The sequence below is a fragment of the Cheilinus undulatus genome, linkage group 19, assembly GCF_018320785.1.
Source record: "Cheilinus undulatus linkage group 19, ASM1832078v1, whole genome shotgun sequence".
NCBI classification, from domain to species: Eukaryota; Metazoa; Chordata; class Actinopteri; order Labriformes; family Labridae; genus Cheilinus; species Cheilinus undulatus.
Window position 1 is genome coordinate 25304800 of NC_054883.1, and position 19703 is coordinate 25324502.

The 19703-nt window shown below is 41.2% G+C and overlaps 1 protein-coding gene across 1 annotated transcript in view; it reads right to left on the reverse strand.

Annotated features, from left to right (window-relative positions):
- Positions 1–7346: 7346 nt before the first annotated feature.
- The window catches only part of ankrd33ba (ankyrin repeat domain 33ba), a 35580-nt gene continuing 23223 nt past the window's right edge, over positions 7347–19703 (reverse strand). The window contains exons 2-6 of the mRNA XM_041813703.1: positions 15060–15189; positions 13657–13797; positions 13214–13355; positions 11785–11983; positions 7347–10920 (exon numbers count right to left, since the gene is read on the reverse strand). Coding sequence (XP_041669637.1) covers positions 10375–10920; positions 11785–11983; positions 13214–13355; positions 13657–13797; positions 15060–15189 — 1158 coding nt within the window. The 3' untranslated portion in view covers positions 7347–10374. The remainder of the gene's footprint in view (positions 10921–11784; positions 11984–13213; positions 13356–13656; positions 13798–15059; positions 15190–19703) is intronic.

Below are 19703 nucleotides of genomic sequence, written 5' to 3' on the forward strand. Positions count from 1 at the left end.
TCTGCATGTTCAGATATCGGGAGCACCACTATGTCTTGCTCAACAAACCCAATGCACCATGCACAAGTCTAAATCTGCAGTTGATCAGTGGATCAATGGATTTTTGCTGCCAAGGTAGATGAACTGATCTACTACTTCCATGCTCTCACCATTCATAAACACAGATTTGATGGCAGCATCCCCAAATGCCAGCATCTTTGTTTTGGCCCAGGAGATGTGCATCCCCAACACTTCAGCCTCCTCACTCAGCAAGTTAAGAGCCCCCACAAGGACATCTACAGTCTCTGCTCTGCTTTCGCACTAGTCTCCGGCTAAGTTCAGTTTTGCCATCAAGTCTTGCCCATAGAGTGTAGAAAGAATTGAACAAACCCCGTGTGACATCAGGCATCTGCTTACAATAGGTGGACTCAAATGGCTCTTAAAGCTAATCCGTGGAGGCTTCCGTATTGAAATCGCGGTCTCAACTGAACTTTGGATCCCCCTAATGGCCTGCCCACTAAGCACGACTTCCTGTCAGCCTGCTAGCAAGCATTCTGGTTGACAGAAACGGAGCCTCTGCTTGCCGAGCTATCTGTCAATCAAATGAGACACGCCAATCAGCTTTCATCCTAAATATAATCCAAACGGTTGTGGTACAAAAAAATTCAACCCCCGTACAGTGGGAGCACAGTAAGACACTAGCTAATGAGACACGTTTGGTGTTTTGAACCAGGCTGTAAACCAGTTTATTTCTAGTATCAAAACCGGCTGTTTAACATGTGTCCAGACAGGACTTCCAGTGTTCCTGCAGCCAGCCTCAAGTGGACACTTGTGGTATAGCAATTTTTTGCACTTCTGCATTGGCTTCATTTTTCAGGACCGGAGGTTGCCGCTTGGTCTTGCCCTGCAAGAGATGAAGACCCTCCTCCTTCTTGGTAAGTCGGGATGCATTTCACTGGCAGCAGCCAGGGTACAAGACTTTAAAACTGCCCAGAGAGACTCAGGATCACAAGCCACATGTGCCTTTGCAAGTCTGGCTCCCTCAGGCAACGGACATCAAATTTTATATGACCAGAATCAGCTGTCTTTGAGCACCTCAGCTACAACATCTGAGTTGCAACCATGAAGCAGATGGTCACTAAAAAACAGGGAACTCCTGAAAACCTGTGGTCGCTGAGCAACCTCCAGCATCCACCTACAAGTACATGGTCAGTCTCCTTCTTCATGATGCCATCTTTGAAATACCATCCAGTACCGCGAATGGGGCCTCTGGAACCGCAATTCAGCAATCCTCAACCTCTGACTGTTGGCAAAGTCAACACTGTCCAGAGCCGTGTAGCCCTCCCTGTCAGTGCCAGTGGTAGCATGTGAGGTATACAGTTAGCAGTCAGTCAAAGTACGGTGGTGGGTCAAGATAAAGGTCTGGAGTGGTTTTGGACCTTGAACCTTGAGTCAGAGTGGACATTTGTGCAAAATGTGAAGAAAACCCTGTAAAGCGTTTTTTAGATATTAGATCAATCATTCATTATTCATTAAAGATAATGAATGAAGAATCAAAGATGTCATCAGAGTCTCACCTGGGCTAAGGAGAAAAAGAACTGGACCATGTGATCTCAGTGGTCTAAGGTCCAGATTGGTGGTGAAGTACGACCAGTGTGCTCGTACTTAGAAATTCTGACCAGTCAAGTAAACATCTGGGATTTCTCACATACACAAAAGTACACAGTGAATTATAAAGATTATATATAACTTCTGAAGAAGATGAGTGATGCTCCCTTTTTTGCACTCTGATAAAGTTGAAATAGCCCCACTTGATGGACTGTAACCTGTACCTAACCTGAACCATCTGAGCATCCCACAGTGAATTAGCACCGTGCGCTCAGGGGCCCGGGCTCAGCTGCTGTTTTGAAATGAAACAGAAACATCTCCAAGAGCTGTCTGTTGTTTTTTTCTCCAGTAGCTCCCACACAAACATGCACGCACACACACTGGAACACAGTGTGCACCAGGTGTTAGTGCATGTAATCCATCTTTACACAAGCATCTGCAACCAGGTGTTCTGTCAGTTTATGTTAGCCCAATAAAGCAGCCTGTGCCGGCCGGCCAGCTCGGTGTGTGCAGGCCTCTGTCAGCGGGCTGAAAGTCCCATTAAAGCAGACACGCTCTCCTCCACTCTCCATGCTCGTGTGCAGTTCTCCAGTCCGCTGCCATGGCCTATTAGACTGACTGAAGGAGCAGAATGAGCGTGAGAGGATGCTAAAAATACATCAGTGTCCAGCTTCAAATCTCGGCTTGTTTGCCTATAAATTCCACAGTGGAGAAGGTACATTAGCACAGGATTGATTTTTAAATACCAGGACTCTCAACCCGTTAATGTTGTCAAATGTGATTGATCGCTGAGTTTAGATAATTAATCACAATTATTGACTATTTTAATCCCACTTTTAAAACTTTGCATTTCTGAACAAATTTCCAGGTCTTTGCTGAGAATGTGAATGATTTTTTCCCAGTGTATTGATTTGTTGAAGTTGAAATTAAAGGAAATGGGTAGTTTGTGATGTCATCTTTCAGTAGTTGCACTGAGGCTTTGACCGAGATGGTAGACTCATACTGACTACCCTGTATGTGGCCATATTTAGGTAGAAAAACTATAAAAACAATCTAAAGGAGTAATCCATTTTTCAGTGTGAAATGTGCTTTTACATTTCCCTTGCAGCTCCATAACAGCAGTCAGGGTTACACTTTTATTGCACTTTACCCTCAGCACTGAGTCCTTCTCATTATTACATTAGACCTCAGTACACAGCACCAGCTGTTGGCCGTGTGCTCCTCAGGAACATTAAATCTGGCTGCAGCCAGTTGAGACCGGTCATTTCTGCGACCAAACCACCTGAAAACCTTCTGCAGAGGCTGGAGTTTACCGAGTCAACTAGCAACAGTGGAATGAGGGATTTTGGTGACCTAGAGGAGCCTTCAGGATGTGCTCCCGGTCAGAGCGATAGGGCTAAAATGACCAAGTTACTCTGACATTTTGGCTCCAGCTTCATCAAACCAAACTGACCACACTTTCAACTACCTTTGAGAAATAAACATATACTGCCGTGATCCCACTGTACCAAAGCCTGAAGCGGCACATCGACAGGATTTCTGAAGTCAATATGATGTATTTTTAGCTCCGTTGATGCAAAAAAGGTATAGAGCAGCAGTTTTTGGCGTTATCAGAGCTCCTGGGACAGAGCTGCTCTCTCCCTCTTTATCAGCCAGAGCAGCGCCACTTGAAGTTCATTTTTAGTCCACATGTTGGAGATAATTCTGATGCTGATTTAATTGTGAGACATTTTCATTTATTCATGCTTTTTAGAAATGGAATTCATTAAGAAGGACCTACTTTATCTTTGATTGCATCACGGTATCATCTCAGAGAAAATGCTAATAAAGGAAGTTTGAATTATACAGTTAATATTTCCAGAGAGCTGCAGTGGACGACTGATAGAATTCTTCCTACAGCAGATCAAATATGGGGATACTGTGACCACTAGGACATCATGTTCTATCACTATTGTTCATAAATAAACTCTTCGGTGATGTTCACAACTTTTACATTTATGACAAGGAAATTAAATAATTCTAATCATTAGCCCCTTTTTTCTTAACTTCCCTGTTCTGTAACAGTTTGTTTAAATCAAGCATCCAGTGAAGTGTTTCTATAAGCCGTAAATGATAGGACATATTTTCTAAAATGTCTGAGTTTAAACATGCTGTCCACTGTGTGATTGCATCAGGGATATGGTTTTCCATAACTCAGCATGAAATTTTAGATTTCCCAACCTGAACAGGTGACCATGTGAATTATGTATAGTGCATTTAGAAAGTCACCTGACATCAGATAGACTGCTTTCTGTACTGCATGGATGTGTTGCACATTCATCTGGGAAAGCTCCCATAGAAAGTGTTTGGGAAGGGCAGGAGTTTCCAACAAATTATCTGAAGGTGATTGGAGGAATGTTCTGTCTGTCACATTCACAATGGGCAAATCAGACTGATGAGACAAAATGAGGTTGTGTACTGCCATTGTTGTTAATGGCGGCACTCCTCTGCGAATAAAAGTGATGCCAAGGCCGGTCGAGAGACTTGCAAAGAACATCTTCTCTGCCGAGACAGTTTTTCAGTGTGGCTATCAGACCTTGTTTTGAAAGAAAATGTGGTCCAGTCCCAATTAAACTGCTACTTTTCTACATTTACATCCAAACTAACAGCTACTACGGCAGCAGCCGTTGGATACACCAATTGCAGCTACATCCTGGCTAATCTCTGCACTGGAGGCAACTAAACCCCGCCCATAGCTGCCATATTGTTCTCCTCAAAGAAGTTGATTGGTCCGAAGAGCCTTAGTAAGAGAGGAGATCAAGAACCTGGTGGTCACTCTGACTGAGCTCCAGAGATCCTGGAGATGCAACAAAGTTCCAGAAGGAAACCCATCACTGCAGCCCTTCCCTGATCTGGGCTCTATGGTAGCGTGGTTAGATGAAGGCTCTCCTCAGAGTTAAACACATGAAAGCCTGGTTGGCTTCTATGTGGAGTTTCTAAGTAGACTTTCCATATCAGCTTTCAAAATCTCAGGCTAGTTCGAGAGGGTTAAACCCTTTTTTTGTTGCAGTGGAGGACTGTGACTGTTAGAGGAGCGTTTGTTTTGGTTAAAGTAATTATGTAAAACACATTAGAATGAAAAGAATTAAATGGGGAAAAAATGGCGGATTTGGTTAAAAAAAAAATCAGTCTACCACAAGGAGGGGGTAACATTATGATATTTTGGACATCTGAGAAAATTGAAACCATTTCATAATAACAAACAAACACAACATCCTGAAAGAAAAGATAAGTCAGTAGATAAATGAAAGCTGTGAGATGTATTTACCATATTGTGCCTTTTAGAAATAAATAGGAAGTTTGTACTTAAGCAGAGGGATAATTCCTAATCCATTAAAAAGGTGTAACTTGTAAATCAGGTAACCTGAATGTAAAATATTCCACCATTTTTGTTGATTTTTTTCCAACTAAGAAATGTATAATTTAATCAGAAGTAACAAACAAGTAACATGAATGGATGATTCCATTTCTATCTTTACAGTTTGTACCCTAAAGGAATATCATCGCATACATAATCCTGCATAATCCCACTTAGATTTACTCTAATGCTCTTAAACCCTTACACACTGTACCAACACCCACCAGCAGAGGGCCCCAGACAGGAATCCCCCCTTATCTCACAGGTTTGTTAGTGCTGATCCAGATCCAGGTCATCCTGTTTAAATCGGTCTGGAGCATCACAGCATGATGTAATATCTCATACTATCAGTGCGTGGCCCTCTGTGGATTTGGCCCTTTTTTTGATTTTCTCTGAGGGATTTGGGTCGAGGTGGGGGGATCGCTGACCAAGCCTGAAGTGCCTCATAATCTCAGGTTCCAATCTAAGCCAACAGCTGTGTGAGCCACAAGCATGACCTAAATATTGGCGGATGCATTCAGGACTAATAGGTTTGGTGTTATGTCCTCTACACACACCCATAATACACTCATAGAGTTCATTTCCTACTGGAGAATAAACTTATCTCTGTCTCTTTTTATCTCTAAAACCTAAGTTATTAAAATATTACTGAGGATCAATTACATCTAACTAGCTCACATACAATGTCAGCTTTATTCTTGCCTACACAGATGAATATAAATTATTTTAATCATAAATTATGAAGTCATGGCTGTGATCTTTAAAACATAAAGCAGCTGTGGCCACATAACCGCACAATTTACAGTTTAAATTTGATGTAAAAATAAACCAAATACGACTGATTAGAAATATTTTTGTATAGAAATGTCCATGTGTATTTCAAACTGTCAATTCAAAGACTCTAAATTGGAAATCTGGAAACCAAATAAATAATATAAAGTTTGAATGTTTTCAATAAAAAATAAATGTACATTTACTCAAAGAAAAGAATCCATGTTGGATTTTTTTTAGTCATGTTTTACCAAAACCTCTGGAAGAGTGGTATTTGAATAATATTTACAATTTAAAATGTTGATGCAGCAGAAAAGAAAAATACGGTTCAAAAAACAGAAAAATTGTTCAAAAGTGGCAAAAATGGACAAAAAGCACAAAAAAAAGGGTAAAAAGTGACCAAAATTGGTAGCATTTGGCAAAATAGGGCATACTTATAAGTGACAACATGGGTTAAAAGTGGCAAAATATGGTAAGAAAGTGACAAAAATGGGAGACAAGTGGCCTTAAAAGTTTCAAAAAGTGGTAAAGATTGGTCTTAAGTGGCAAAACAGTGGCAAAACTAGGCAAAAAGGACAAAAAATGGTTAATATTTGCAAAAATAGGGCAAACAAGTGCCTAAAAAGCAGCATAATCATTAAAGGCTGAAAAGTGGCAAAGTAGGTTACAAGTGGCAAAATAGGAAAAGTAAGTCACAATGGTGAAAGTAGTAAGATTTCACAATACCTGCTCTGTATTCATATTTTATACGCTAATTTTTTTCAGCTAAGTCATTGAATTCAAGTGTATCACATTGAACTGCATGTGATACCCCGCCCACTCATGAGGTTTTTTCCTGTTGAAATGCCTTCTTTAAATGTCCCATTTTACCAGTACTTTTGGTTTTGTTTAATGGTCAGAAAAGCCCTTAAAGGTCTTTCCATCTGAATCGTTTCCTCATGTTAATGTGAAATATGCTAATAGTCCATGAAGTGCAGAGTTCAGTAAATGTGCTCATCTTTTGTCATGTTCAAATGACTTCCTCTGGGCACTATCTGAGCCGTCTACCACTCTTAAGTCAATGAAGTTTGTTTGAAGAAACAATTTGGCAGCACAGCGGCCTTGTAACCCCTGAGCAACTCATCACCATGTATATTAGACACACAGTCTTGGATGGCACTTAAGCTGCAGCCGCCATGAGGAGTTAGGAGCGTGAAATTGTGCTGTGAAAAATCTCAACATTGTTATATCATTGCTCTCCCCCGGCTCTGTGTTAAACTGCAGGCTTTTTTGCCCCATTATTTTCACTATTCTAATGCTAAAACAGAGCTGACCTTGTGTTCTATAGGCTAATACTGTTTTTATCAGCTGGTCCATATGTTTGGGATTATCTCCTCAGTTCTGTTTGGACTTTCAGAGTTTCTCAGACTCACATCCCTACAGAGTTATTTTCTGCACATTAATCCATACTCGATGCTCTGATGCTTCATGAATACCACAAAGAATCTTTCTCTAATTAATTTTCCTGCATAAAACAGTCAAGACATTTAATTAAATAAAAGCAATACATCATAAATGTTTCCAAACAGTCACTGTTAGCAGACATGTTTATTTATTTATTTTTAACACCATCCATTCCATGTATACGCCCAACTCAGTCACTATGTAAGGCTGGCTTCACATTAGAGAATTTTAGTGGGGGTTTTAGGCCCAGTTTGCCCTCCTAGATCAGGGGACTGGTCCAATTTTAAGAGTTGATGTCCAAATAATCCCCTTAGTTTGTTGTCAACATAAATATTGAACTTTACCCAATTAAGTCAGAGCCAAATTTGAAACCATAAATATTAGGGGTGTAACATTTCACAGAGGCCACAGTTCAGTATAGGTTATCTATAAAAAAGGAACCAAAAGACCCAGATTTATAATTCTAGGTTTCCCCAAATTATTATTTTTTAAACTAACATTAGCTTAGAGTTTGTTTAATCCAGATAGAGCTATCTGTGATAGTTGGTATGGCCTGTGATGGATTAGACATGAGACAAAAAAGAGGACAATTTTTAAAAAGCAACACAGAAACGAGCAGCCTAAAATATCTCCTGATTTGAAACAATGAAAATAAATACATGCATTTTAGAGCAGTGTATCAGATCTATTATTCACGTCATTCGTAAAAAGCCGGTGCAGGGGTTACTCGTGCATAGCCTTTAAAAATGTATAAGCATCTGTAATATCTTCAACACACTCTGCTTTCACATCCAGAGTCTTTTTAAAAACAGCGCGGAGATAAGTGAGAAAACCCTAGCAGGTCTCCCTGCTCTGCAGAAGCCAACTTTTCTTCTTTGTGTATTTTGTCTCCTTAGTGTATTCCTCTTCTTCGTTGGTTGTTTAATAGCGGTTATCAAACACTAATGAACATGACTGCCACCTGTACTGGCAGTAAATACTGTAATATTTATTTATTTTTTTTATTCCCTGAGTTTTCCCCTGACTTATTTGGCATGTGACTACATGCACTGAACTGTGAATACAAACACTGTTACGACCCTAATAAATATCAAATATTTTCAGTTATTAGATCAAGCTCCCTCCTACAGAATAAAGCCAAGAGAACAGGCAAAGAGGAAAGCATCTCCAACCAGATGAGGCATACTTTTACAGCTCCTAAACATGGCAGGTAACAACTGTCTTGTCTTCTCAGCCTACCTGTACTCCCCCCACCCAAGAACCAGCTGATGACCATCCTCCTCTACTTATGTTTTTCTTCTGAGATCACATTTGATAACGTGAGTTTTTCTGAGATCTTTTCTGTGGAATCTATGCTATGAAATCCTTCAAACTGCAAGTGTGTAGTCTGACAGTCTGGCTGAGTTCTCAACATGGGGGTTGGGACCCCCAGGAGGGTCGCCTTCCAAAAAACAAAGAATATTGTAAGATTATTTCAATTTTTATATTCCACTTTGTCCATAAATGCATGGAATTAGTTAAATGCAAAATAAACATGATAATTTGGCAAGATTTATGCAGAAATCAAAGTGATGTTAAAAAAATCCTTCAGATGTAAGTATGTTTACTATTCTTAAATGTGCATGACTGAATTTGGAGAATAGTAATATAAGAAACTGAAGCTGTCCTTTAGTTTGTGGTCCCGTGTTCCAACATTGACTTGGATTTGAAAATCACCTGATGTGTAGCCAGCCTTAGTTTATCACTATTAAAGCCAGTGTTAATTTGGTTTTAAATGTAAACATTTGGGAAGGACTAAGACATTTTTTTTTTATCCCTGGTAAGATTTAAAAAAGAGGCAAAAGACTAGAAAACTTCATTTTTACACAACAATATATGAAAAAGTCCATAGTGGATAAAAAACTTAAAAACATCTTTAAAAAGCATTATCTAATACAAAATATGTATGCTAAATACATTCTTGGATTTTTCATTAGAAAGCAAAATAAAAAAGCGTCTCAGATCATTGCTGCCCAGCTCCATGTATTCCTCACTAAGCCTGTGTTTAGCTTCCATAGTCCATTATCCATCAGTGTCCCCACTGAAAACATCTCTCCATCATGTCTGTAGCTTGTCCTTTGTTTCCAGGCAGATTCATAAAGTTATCTGCTGCTGTTTCAGTGTTAATAAAGTCTGGCTGCTCTTTACAGTCATATAAAAAACTGAGGAGGCAAACACCCAACGTGTAACAAAATGTAAACTTTTCCATCCCCTCTAAAAGTAATAAATATGAAAAAATAAGTTAGCTACAAAGACTTCAAGTATCAGATCCCCTGGTCATCAGTCTCTCCACGTCTTATGCCGAGGTCAGACTCCATATTATGGGCACAATTAAGGCCCTGTCTGTTGATGGGTCCCGTCAGCTCTAAAAAATCAGCGTGAACTGTGTCACAGTGAACGAAAGCCCTGGCATATCTGGGACTGTACTCCTAACACTCTACTAAGTTGAATGTTTCTTACCACCTTCTATGACTTGCTTCATCGTATCAGTATTGGCCAATGACAGCATAGACAAAAAACAAAAGTCATGAGCCTAAACAAAGTGGAGCGAAAGAAGAATAAAGTCCGAGCTGGGCTATGGAACTATGAGACAGAGGAAATGTTTATCGAGCTCTGACAACAACATCCCTGCTTTTATGATGTGGTGAAGAGGGACGACTACGATAGACTGGAGTAGGGATGGAGATCATTAATTTCTATCGATTATTAATACTCCTTATTAATCTGAGATCTATTCCACTATTGATTATTTCTTGGGCCCAGATTAATCTGCCAACTAATTTAATCAACCAATTAAATCCTATTAAAAATAATGGCTATTCATCCAACTTTTTGTCAGCCATGGAGTCCGTCATCAAGTCATGGCACAAGTTCTCTGTGATCACCTGACAACAGCATCATAACAGACAAAAGATCTGTGTAGTCTGACCTCGGCATTATGGGAAACTAAGCGTGCAGGTGTGTTTCTGCTCTGGAAACCATTTTTGAAAAAGCCTCAGTCTCCTGTGGTCCATGTGAAACACTGCTGGTAAAGGAGGTTCACCCTGATCTCCCAGGGAGAAAACATCAAAACTAAACGTAATGCTCTGCACAGTTATCTCCTTTTAGTAAACGTGGCATCCTCTGAGGCAGTGATTTCATTTCTTCTTCCCAGCAGTGAGGTGTCTCTTGGTCACAGCCTCTAGCCTCCTCCTCTCCGCCTCCTCTGCCTTCTTCCTCTCCTCTTTCAGCTCCTTGTAGCGCCACTTTGGGATCTGCAGCATGTGCCCACCTCCATCTTTGCAGCTACTCTTTCTGCGGATCTTCTCTGGTTCATAAGTAGGCGTTGGTGCCTTGGACACCCTCACTTTAGGGATGCTGAATCCTGGCCTCACGCTGCTCCTCCTTAGCATCATGTTTAAAGGCAGCAGGCTGGTCCTCCGCAGGTCCAGAGTTTCACTGAAGGTCACGACACCAAGACTGGAGCTCCTGTGTCGGGGGACCAGGTTCTGAGCCTGAAGGCTGGCCCGGCGGTCTGCTGAATGCTTAGCCACCAGCGTGACCCGAGAGTTCTGGAAGAGTTTGAGGTGGCTGTCTGCTCTGTTGGGGTTGGTGGAGCGGAGCTCTTTGGCACGCTGCTGCCGGATGATCTCAGGGACCGCATGGCTCCTTTTGCCAACACTTGGGGGACTGTCAGGGCAGACCTGAAACAAAAACAACAGCATGTGATAGGCTTTAACTAATAATGACATCATGCATGGGTTTCCAAGACTCAGGATTTACATAGGCAAATCTGATTGGTCAGATGGGGAGGCACATGTGCAGCTCTGTTGATGATAGAAATTTCTATAAACAAAAAGCAGAGCTAAGTCTCCATTCTTCTGCATATTGGTTAATCTTGCATGAATTACCTTCTTATCAGATAATACCCACATTAATTACATCCATTAATTACTCTTACTAAATCCCATGAAAAGGCAGATGATGTGTCAATACATAGAAGATTAATTAGTGGCAGATTCAAGCATCATTAGTCATGTATCATCACTGACTTATTTGCACATCATCTGTATGAAACAGCAGCGATCACACTGACTGATAAAAGGAATTTTACACACTTATTCAAGGCAAACATGTTTATTTAACAAATAGTAATACGGACTAATCCTTTATCTTAAAGCTCATTTATGATATAAGTTCCGTGCCAATGCATCTGTATTTCTACATTATCTCTGGAAATGCAGGAAAGATATTGCAGTTTGGTTAGAGACTTCAAACAACAAACACCAAATCCTAAAAAGTTAGACAGTTGTGTAAAACAGGAAATAAGACAGAGAACTGTGATTTCCAACCCTTTACAATCTATGATGGTAGCGATTAACCTGACGCACTAACCTGAAAAACCACTCATATACAGCATTTTCTAACTGGGCTCAAACAGTTCAGATGGGAGCTTTGCGAGATGGATTCGCCAGTAAGAAACACGGAAACGGGCGTATCCATCTGCTTTGCAAGGTTAGGTAGCGATGGCTTTTTCATTTGAAATTAACAATCATGTAAATACTCACTGTATGGCATGCCACAGCGATGAAAGGGCTTCTCACTGCAGTTGTTATGGAAACCATGTGGTCGATGACTCCTTCATCCTCAGGGTTGGTGACATTGGCGATGTTGAATACGTTCCGTACGGTATCAGACAGACGCTTCAGACAGCCGCGAGGCTCCTGGGCTTTGGCCACTTGTGATGCCAGTGGGGGCCACTCTAGACTGGGAGAAAAATGTGAAATAAATCCACTGAGATCTGCAGAGAGAAACTAGAACAAGTCTCCCCTTATAGTAGGAGAAAATCGACTATAGGATATGGATGAGCAATGATTTTCAAGTTCTTAATCAGTTAATAATCAATAGAAATAAAAATTAAAAGATTGCATGGGACTAGCTTGTATATTTTTGAGAAGGGGGTATCAGCAGGCTCCCAGGCAGCAGTTTTGGGACTGCAGATTCAGGACCGTAGAAATAGGACCCTGCTTGAGCACATGTGCGTTGTTGATGAGCATTTGTTTGAATACAGATTGTTAGTTACTGCTACCATTAACGACAGCGTCGAGTGATAAATAGAGCATAAGTATTTGATGAGCTAAGTTTGATCTGTTTAAAATAAGATATAAATTTTATCCAAGCAAAATAAACATGTTGCAGCATGGGATTGTGTAGCATTAATGATAAAACAACATTACTGATCGTAAGGGAACTCATGTTGTTTTATCAATAATGTTACACAAGTCTTAGAAACTTGCTACCATTACCCTAAATATTATATTTACCATACATTTCCTTGCATTTCTCCCTCCCTCAGGTGTTCCTGAAGTCTTCGGCAAGCCCTGTACCCCACTTATCCCCGGTTCTGTTCTAAATTTTTGTTCACTTGTTGTCATGTTTTCATGTTAAATCTATTAGCTTGTAATGGGTGACTTCCATTATTTATTAGCATCAAGCTAACAAACTCAGATGAATATCCCAGTACATCTCTAGAGATCTGTGAATTTTCTTTGACTAACTGACAGTGTCTTTTAAACAGTAATTTTCCTTGAAATGCACACCCCTATTAAATGTACACATTTGTGAGACCTGTACAGAAACCCTAATGATAAAATGATTAAAGCAGGCATACAAAGCTGGAATATTGGTCAGGATGTTCAAGTGAGCTGCTCTGATAGAATCTGCTCTTCAAACGGCTTGTTAAGATGCTGGGTAGCAAAAAAAAAGTCAGTTCCTCGGGGCAAAGAGAAGCACAAGACCTGTATATGAATACACCTTTTATTTATTCCCCTGAATATTTCTACTGTCCTGAAAGCTGGTCAGTAAGATTCTCTTCACACATGGAGTCAGCCTGCTTTCCATCCTACTGCTTTAGATCTCAGTTTTGACTACAGTGAAGCAGTGATGGAAATGGGCCGATTCTTAGGTACTAAGAGTAAGATAAAGGCATAAGATTACCTGTATGTGTCACAGTACTGGCGAGGGTAGGGTCGTTCCATCAGCCGGGTCATCACCCATGCTGTTTCATATCGGCCTGTAAATAATGCCCACTCCCTGGCAGTGAAATGGCGGCCAAAGTCTCTGGAATCCAGAGCGGCACCTGGTGGAAGAGTGAAAAGAGGACATAGCGGTAGGAGGATACACAAAAAACAAAGACTTGGAGCATAAAGGACTTTTGATGAGGGGCATCTATATCAGTCAAAATGAAAAACGCCTTCCTTAATTTTACTTTGCATCATTCTTTTCATTCCTTATCCACTTTCTATATAACAATTTATTTTTAGGAAAGAAAAAGACTTTTGGAGTTTGCCTCTGTCCATAATATGTTTTATATGGGTAGCTCCTGAGAAAGACAATGTTGTGTACCACCCAGATAGTGTAATTATAGACTCTTTCCTCACCTGCCATCATGAGCGAGCGCACGCACTCCACGCGGCCCTGCATGGCAGCTTTCATCAGAGCCGTGAAGCCGTGACAGTTCCTCCTCTCAATATCCAGCCCAGAGTAATAGTTGAGCAGATAGTTGGTGATTGTTATGTGGCCTTGAAGAACATAGAGAGAGTTGTTGTTACTGCAACACAGGCTTAGATGGCAGCAGCTAAATACTCATTTACACTTGTTATCATGTTTTGAACAATAACATCTCCATACATTCAGCTGGTCCTTATTCACATTACATGCTCATCATTTCTTCTGTGAATCAGGAAACAGCATCCCTGAAATCTTAAATGCTCTGATCTGTAAATTTCAGTTTTCCCCTTCAACACTGGCATCAAATGCTTTTATATTGAATGTGCAAACACCAAAATGTTGTGCTTTGTACTGCTAAACTTTGATAGCAGTGAGACAAAAAAATCTGCCTCTGTGTTGACACACCTCAGAGTTTAAAATTCAAACATGGACACAAATGTAATTAATAACTTTATTAATGTAGAAGAGCACATGGGACAGAGAGCAAGGTGAGGATGATGGAGGAGAAGAAAGCAGGGACAGAGAGCAAGAGGATGAGGATGATGGAGGAGAAGAAAGCAGGGACACAGAGGAAGAGGGTGAGGATGAAGGAGAAGAAGGCATTGACAGAGAGAAAGATGAGGATTATGGGGGCACGAAAGCAGGGACAGAAAGCAAAATTAGGATGTTGGAGGAGAAGAAAGCAGGCGGTGGAAGGAAGATGAGGATCAAGGAGAAGAAAGCAGTGATAGAGGACAAGCTGATGGGCATAATAGAGGAGAAGAAAGCAGGAATGGTTAGCAATATGAAAATAAAATTTGACAATTTGCACATGTTGACATACCTCAGAGTTAAAAAATCAAACATGGACACAAAAATGATTAATAACTATTAATATAGAAAAAGGCAGGCACAGAGAGCAAGATGAGGATGATGGAGAAGAAAGCAGGGACAGGGAGCAAGATAAGGGTGGTGGAGGAAACAATAGCAGGGTCAGGGAGCAAGATGAGGGTGGTGGAGAAGAAAGCAGGGACAGGGAGCAAGATGAGGGTGGTGGAGAAGAAAGCAGGGTCAGGGAGCAAGATGAGGGTGGTGGAGAAGACAGCAGGGACAGGGAGCAAGATGAGGATGATGGAGGAGAAGAAGCCATGGACAGAGAGCATGTTTAGGATGATGGAGGAGAAGAAGGCAGGGACAGAGAGCAAGATGATGTGTTCGTGGCCAATTTTAACATTTGTTTAGTGATCTGAAACATTTAAGTTGGACAAATAATGCAAAAGAAAAAAAAATCTGGAAGGAGGCTGATGCTTTTTCATTACACTGTATTTCCAAGCACAGCTCCTGTGTGTGTTACCTGCTTGAGCAGCAGTGATGAGTGCTGTATTCCCCTCACTGTCATGCCAGTTGACATCCAGATATGGACACTGGGCGAGTGCTATGACCACATCCACGAAGCCTTGGTAACACGCCACCAACAGCCCAATCTGAGAAAAACCCAACAGGAGAGCAAAGCAGTGAGAGGATGATAGAAGAGAGTTCAATAAAATGCTGAGATATAAGAAGTAGGATGGAGAAAAATTTGTTGACGGCGAGGTCAGCAGGACTCCATAAGACTCAGGGATCTTTGTGTGTCCTACAAAATAATATCCCTGAATAAATGTGACATCTGTTGTCTTTTCGTTGAGGAGTAAACCGTCCTGAACTCAGTGGAAATAAAAGCTGTCTCCCCATCTGATGTTGTTGTGTACTTTCCTCTGATGTTGTTGTTGTGTATTTGGTTGTGTATTTGTGTGGGTGTGTTAATGCCAGTACAGGAACCCTTTTATGTGTGGACGTTTGTGTAAATGTTCGCCTGTGTGAGTCCTGGAAAACTCCCGTAAAAGTTTGGTGCTTTCCGGAAGGTGTTCACTACATGAGCCAAGACAAACATGAGAGAGGAGAGATCAGCACAGGAGAGGGGGGGCTAAGGGAACACACAGTTCTCAATTGACCTATCATGAACACAGTTTATTTATGCATTTAAAATCCTGCTAGTATATCTGGAAAACTGTGAATTACCTTCCAAAGAGTCATGAAATCAATCAGCCAGTTGGGTGCAAGTATCAGTCCTAAGTATTGACCCCCTTGGATGATTTTCCCTTGTATTGTTTTTATAAATCAATCATGGTCAATATAATTTGGCTTTTTTGACCAATAAAACTCTTTAATGTCAAAGCAGAAACAGATATCTATAAAGCAATGTCAGTTAAATAAAAATGTAATTTAAAATAAGTGACTGCATAAATATTTACCCCTACAGCCTGATGCTGCCACCACTGTGTTTCACAGTGGGGATGGTGTATTTGTGGTGATGTACAGTGTTTGGCGTCTTTTCTGATGAACAAAAAGCTCAATTTTGGTCTTACCAGACCAAAGAACTTTCTTCCACTTGGAGTCTTCCACATGCTTTTGGTGAACTCTAGTCCAGATTTAATCTGAGTTTTCTTCAACAATGGCTTTCTCTTTGCCACTTTCCCATAAATCTTTGACTGGTGAAGAACCCAGGCAACAGTTTTTGTGTGCAGAGTCTCTCCAATCTCAGCTGCTAAAGCTTGTAACTCCTACAGAGTAGTCATAGGTATCTATAGGTGGCCTCTCTCACTGGTCTCCTTCTTGCACACTCACTCAGTTTGTAAGGACGGCCTGATCTAGGCAGATTTACTCGTGTCATATTCCTCCATTTCTTGATGACAGACTCAACTGAACTCTGGGGAATGTTCAGAGCCTTGGAAATGCTTTTGTATCCATTCCCTGACTTACACTTTTCAATAACCTATTTTTAAATTGCTTGGAGAGTTCTTTTGTCTTTATGGTGTAATGGTAGCCAGGAATCCTGATGAACCAGATACTGGACCTTCCAAACACAGGTATCTTTATACTACAATCACTGAGACACATTCACAGCGCTCCCCATTTCACTAATTGTGAGACTGGTAGTACCAACTGTCTGAACCTCTGTTGAAATCTGTTTTCACTTTGACATTAAAATTTTTTTGGGTCAAAAAGGCCAAATTATACTGACCACAATTTATTTATAAAATCAGTAAGAGGGTAAAACATCTATGGGGTGAATACTTTTTATAGACACTGTGTATAGTGAGTCCATTTTTTGACAAAGAAGGCCTACATCATTGATGGGACCTATTTATTATAAACATGCGCACATTCCACAGCTGATTTTTTCATGACAGTAATTAAAGGGGTGCTGTGGCTATTTGATTTACGATATTTAATTACTGTATTACCACCCAACTTGGTTACCACCCAACTATTTTGCCTTGTGAAACTCATATCAGTGCCATAAATAATTATAAATCAGTCTCCAGAAATAGATTCAGCTTTGCTGGTGAGATAATTACTGTGTTTAGGAAAGTTATCACAATACATTCCACTCTCATACTCCGAGGGCTGACTTGATTTGGGAACGTGCTTCTGTGACTCGATGTTCTCTCCACAATCTGCTCCATGCTAAGTGCCTCTCAGCAGTGTATGTTTGTAGACTATGTTTGTAGTCCCCAGCACACTGTGTTACTGCACTAAATGATTCTTTTTAACTTCTTGCTTGGATGTGATCAAAAGTTCTGTCTCTCTGAAAAGTCAACATAATGATGAGTGAAGATGGGAACAGAGAGGACCTGGAGGTGTTTAGCAAACTTACAAAAGTTGTGGCAAACTCCCCTATATCCTCCTATGACCAGAACATTGCATGCTCACAGACACAAAACTGACAAGGTTGTATGTGCATCTCCACATACTGAACATTAAAAAATACAAACTCAGAAGGAAAATGTAAAAACCTCAGGAAAAAAAACTGAAGGCCTTGAGTACCAAATCTCCCCCAACAATAGCAGCTCGATGAGTATTTCTTTATCCTGAGAACAGTGTTAGCAAACCTCTCGGTAGTATAAGAAAGGTTAACGGCTATCTTTTGTACTGTTATATGGTCTTTCACAGTACTTTTCCTTTGACTTAAAAAAATGTTGCTCTTCCAGAAATTTTTTGTTAGGAAGGTAATCTGTTAGGATTTGCTTACCGCTTCTTTTCCTTAATTTAGAAACTCCAGATTCTACATCCATCCATCTTCTTCCACTTATCCGAGGTTGGGTTGTGGTGGCAGAAGACGTTCCTCTCCCCAGAAACATTTTCTAGTTCCTCCTGAGGGATTCCAAGGCATTCCCAGCCCAGATGGGATCTATAATCCCTTCAGCGAGTTCTGGGTGGTCTCCACAGGGAGGGACTCAAGAGGCATCCGGATCAGATGCCCCAACCACCAATGGCTCTTGTCAATACAACTCTACCTCGAGATCCCTACGGATGTCCAATCTCCTCACCCTGTCTTTAAGGCTGAACACAGACACCCTCCTGAGGAATCTCATTTTGACCACTTGAACATGTGATCTCGTTCTTTTGGTCATTAACCCAGGGCTTATGACCATTGGTGAGGGTTGGACAAAGTTTAACCAGCAAATCAAAGGTTTTGCCATCTGGCTCAGCTCCCTCCTCAAAACAATGGTATGGTACAATGTCTGCAAAACTGCTGATGCAGCACCAATCCACCTGTCAATCTCACAGTCCATTCTACCCTCACTTGTGAACAAGACCCCGAGATACTTAAACTCCTTCACTAGGGGCAGAGACTCACTCTCCACCCAGAGGGAGCAATCCACCACTTTACAGCAGAAGACCATGGCCTCAGACTTGGAGGTGCTTATTCTCATACCAGCAGCTTGCACTCTGCCATAAACCATCCTAGTGCAGAACCAGCTCATCTGCAAACAGCAGTAGGTTTCCTGAACCGCAAACCCAAAGATCCTGTCCATAAAAAACACAAACAGAATCAGAGACAAGGGGCAGCCCTGGTGAAGGCAAACCCACAGAAAAATTGTGCAACTTTGAGGATGCAAACACAACTCTCACTTTGGTTATACAGGGACCTGATGGCTCGCCGCAGCAGTGCCGAAGTCCCATACTCCTATCCCCCACATGACCCCCCTGGGGGACATGATCTTAAGCTTTCTTCAAGTCCACAAAACACATGTAGACTGGATGAGAAAACTCCCATGCTCCCTCAAGGAGCCCTTCAAGAGTAAAGAGCTGTCCCACAGACAGGAGAGAATCCCTGTAATTCTTCCTGAATCTGAGGTTCGACAATGAGCCGGAGCACCCTTTACAGCACCCTCCTTTACAGCACACTAGTGTGATACCCTGATAATTTGAGCACACACTCCGGCCCCCTTTAAAAAAAGGGGACTACCAGCCCGGTCCACCACTCCACAGGTACTGTCCCAGACCTCCATGTGACATAGAAGAGGCATGTCAACTCAATAGTATTCTTACCAAAACATATTTTTTATTTAGAAAATAGAAGAACAGCCCTTCAGACTTACTTGAAGACTCCTTCTGTTCTCTAGTATCCCAGCAGATGGCTGTTCAACAGGAGTCTGGTTCTACTGACATTTCCGCCAATGACTTTGGTAAATGTTGCTCATCGCTGTGCTCATAATGAATTAATATTTGATCTTTGTTTCATAAAATAAAGTGAACAGTCTAGACCTACTGTTTTTGTAAAGTGTTAAGTGCTCTACAAATAAAGATTAAGAACCACAAAAAAAAGAAGTTGCTGTAGAAGTTTTCTAACCTGAAAGACAAACTGAACCTAGACTTTGTTCTAAAACACGGCAGACTGTCAGCCGGCTGGAGACGTCGTCACGATTAGTGCTGTCAGCTCTGAGAGTTTTAAAGGATAAAGGTGGAGAAAAGTACCGTGGAGTAATGGGAGGATCGTCTGCAGGAAGTTCACACATGCTGGCAGCTCTCCAGATCGCTCTATCTGGTTAGAGACAAGCATGTAGTCCTCGTTTATGCCTCTCTCTCTCTCTCTCTCTCACAGACTCTTGGCATCCCTCCAGCCTCACTGTGATGTACTTTAGCAGCATGCCCTGCAGCGTGTCTGGAGCGA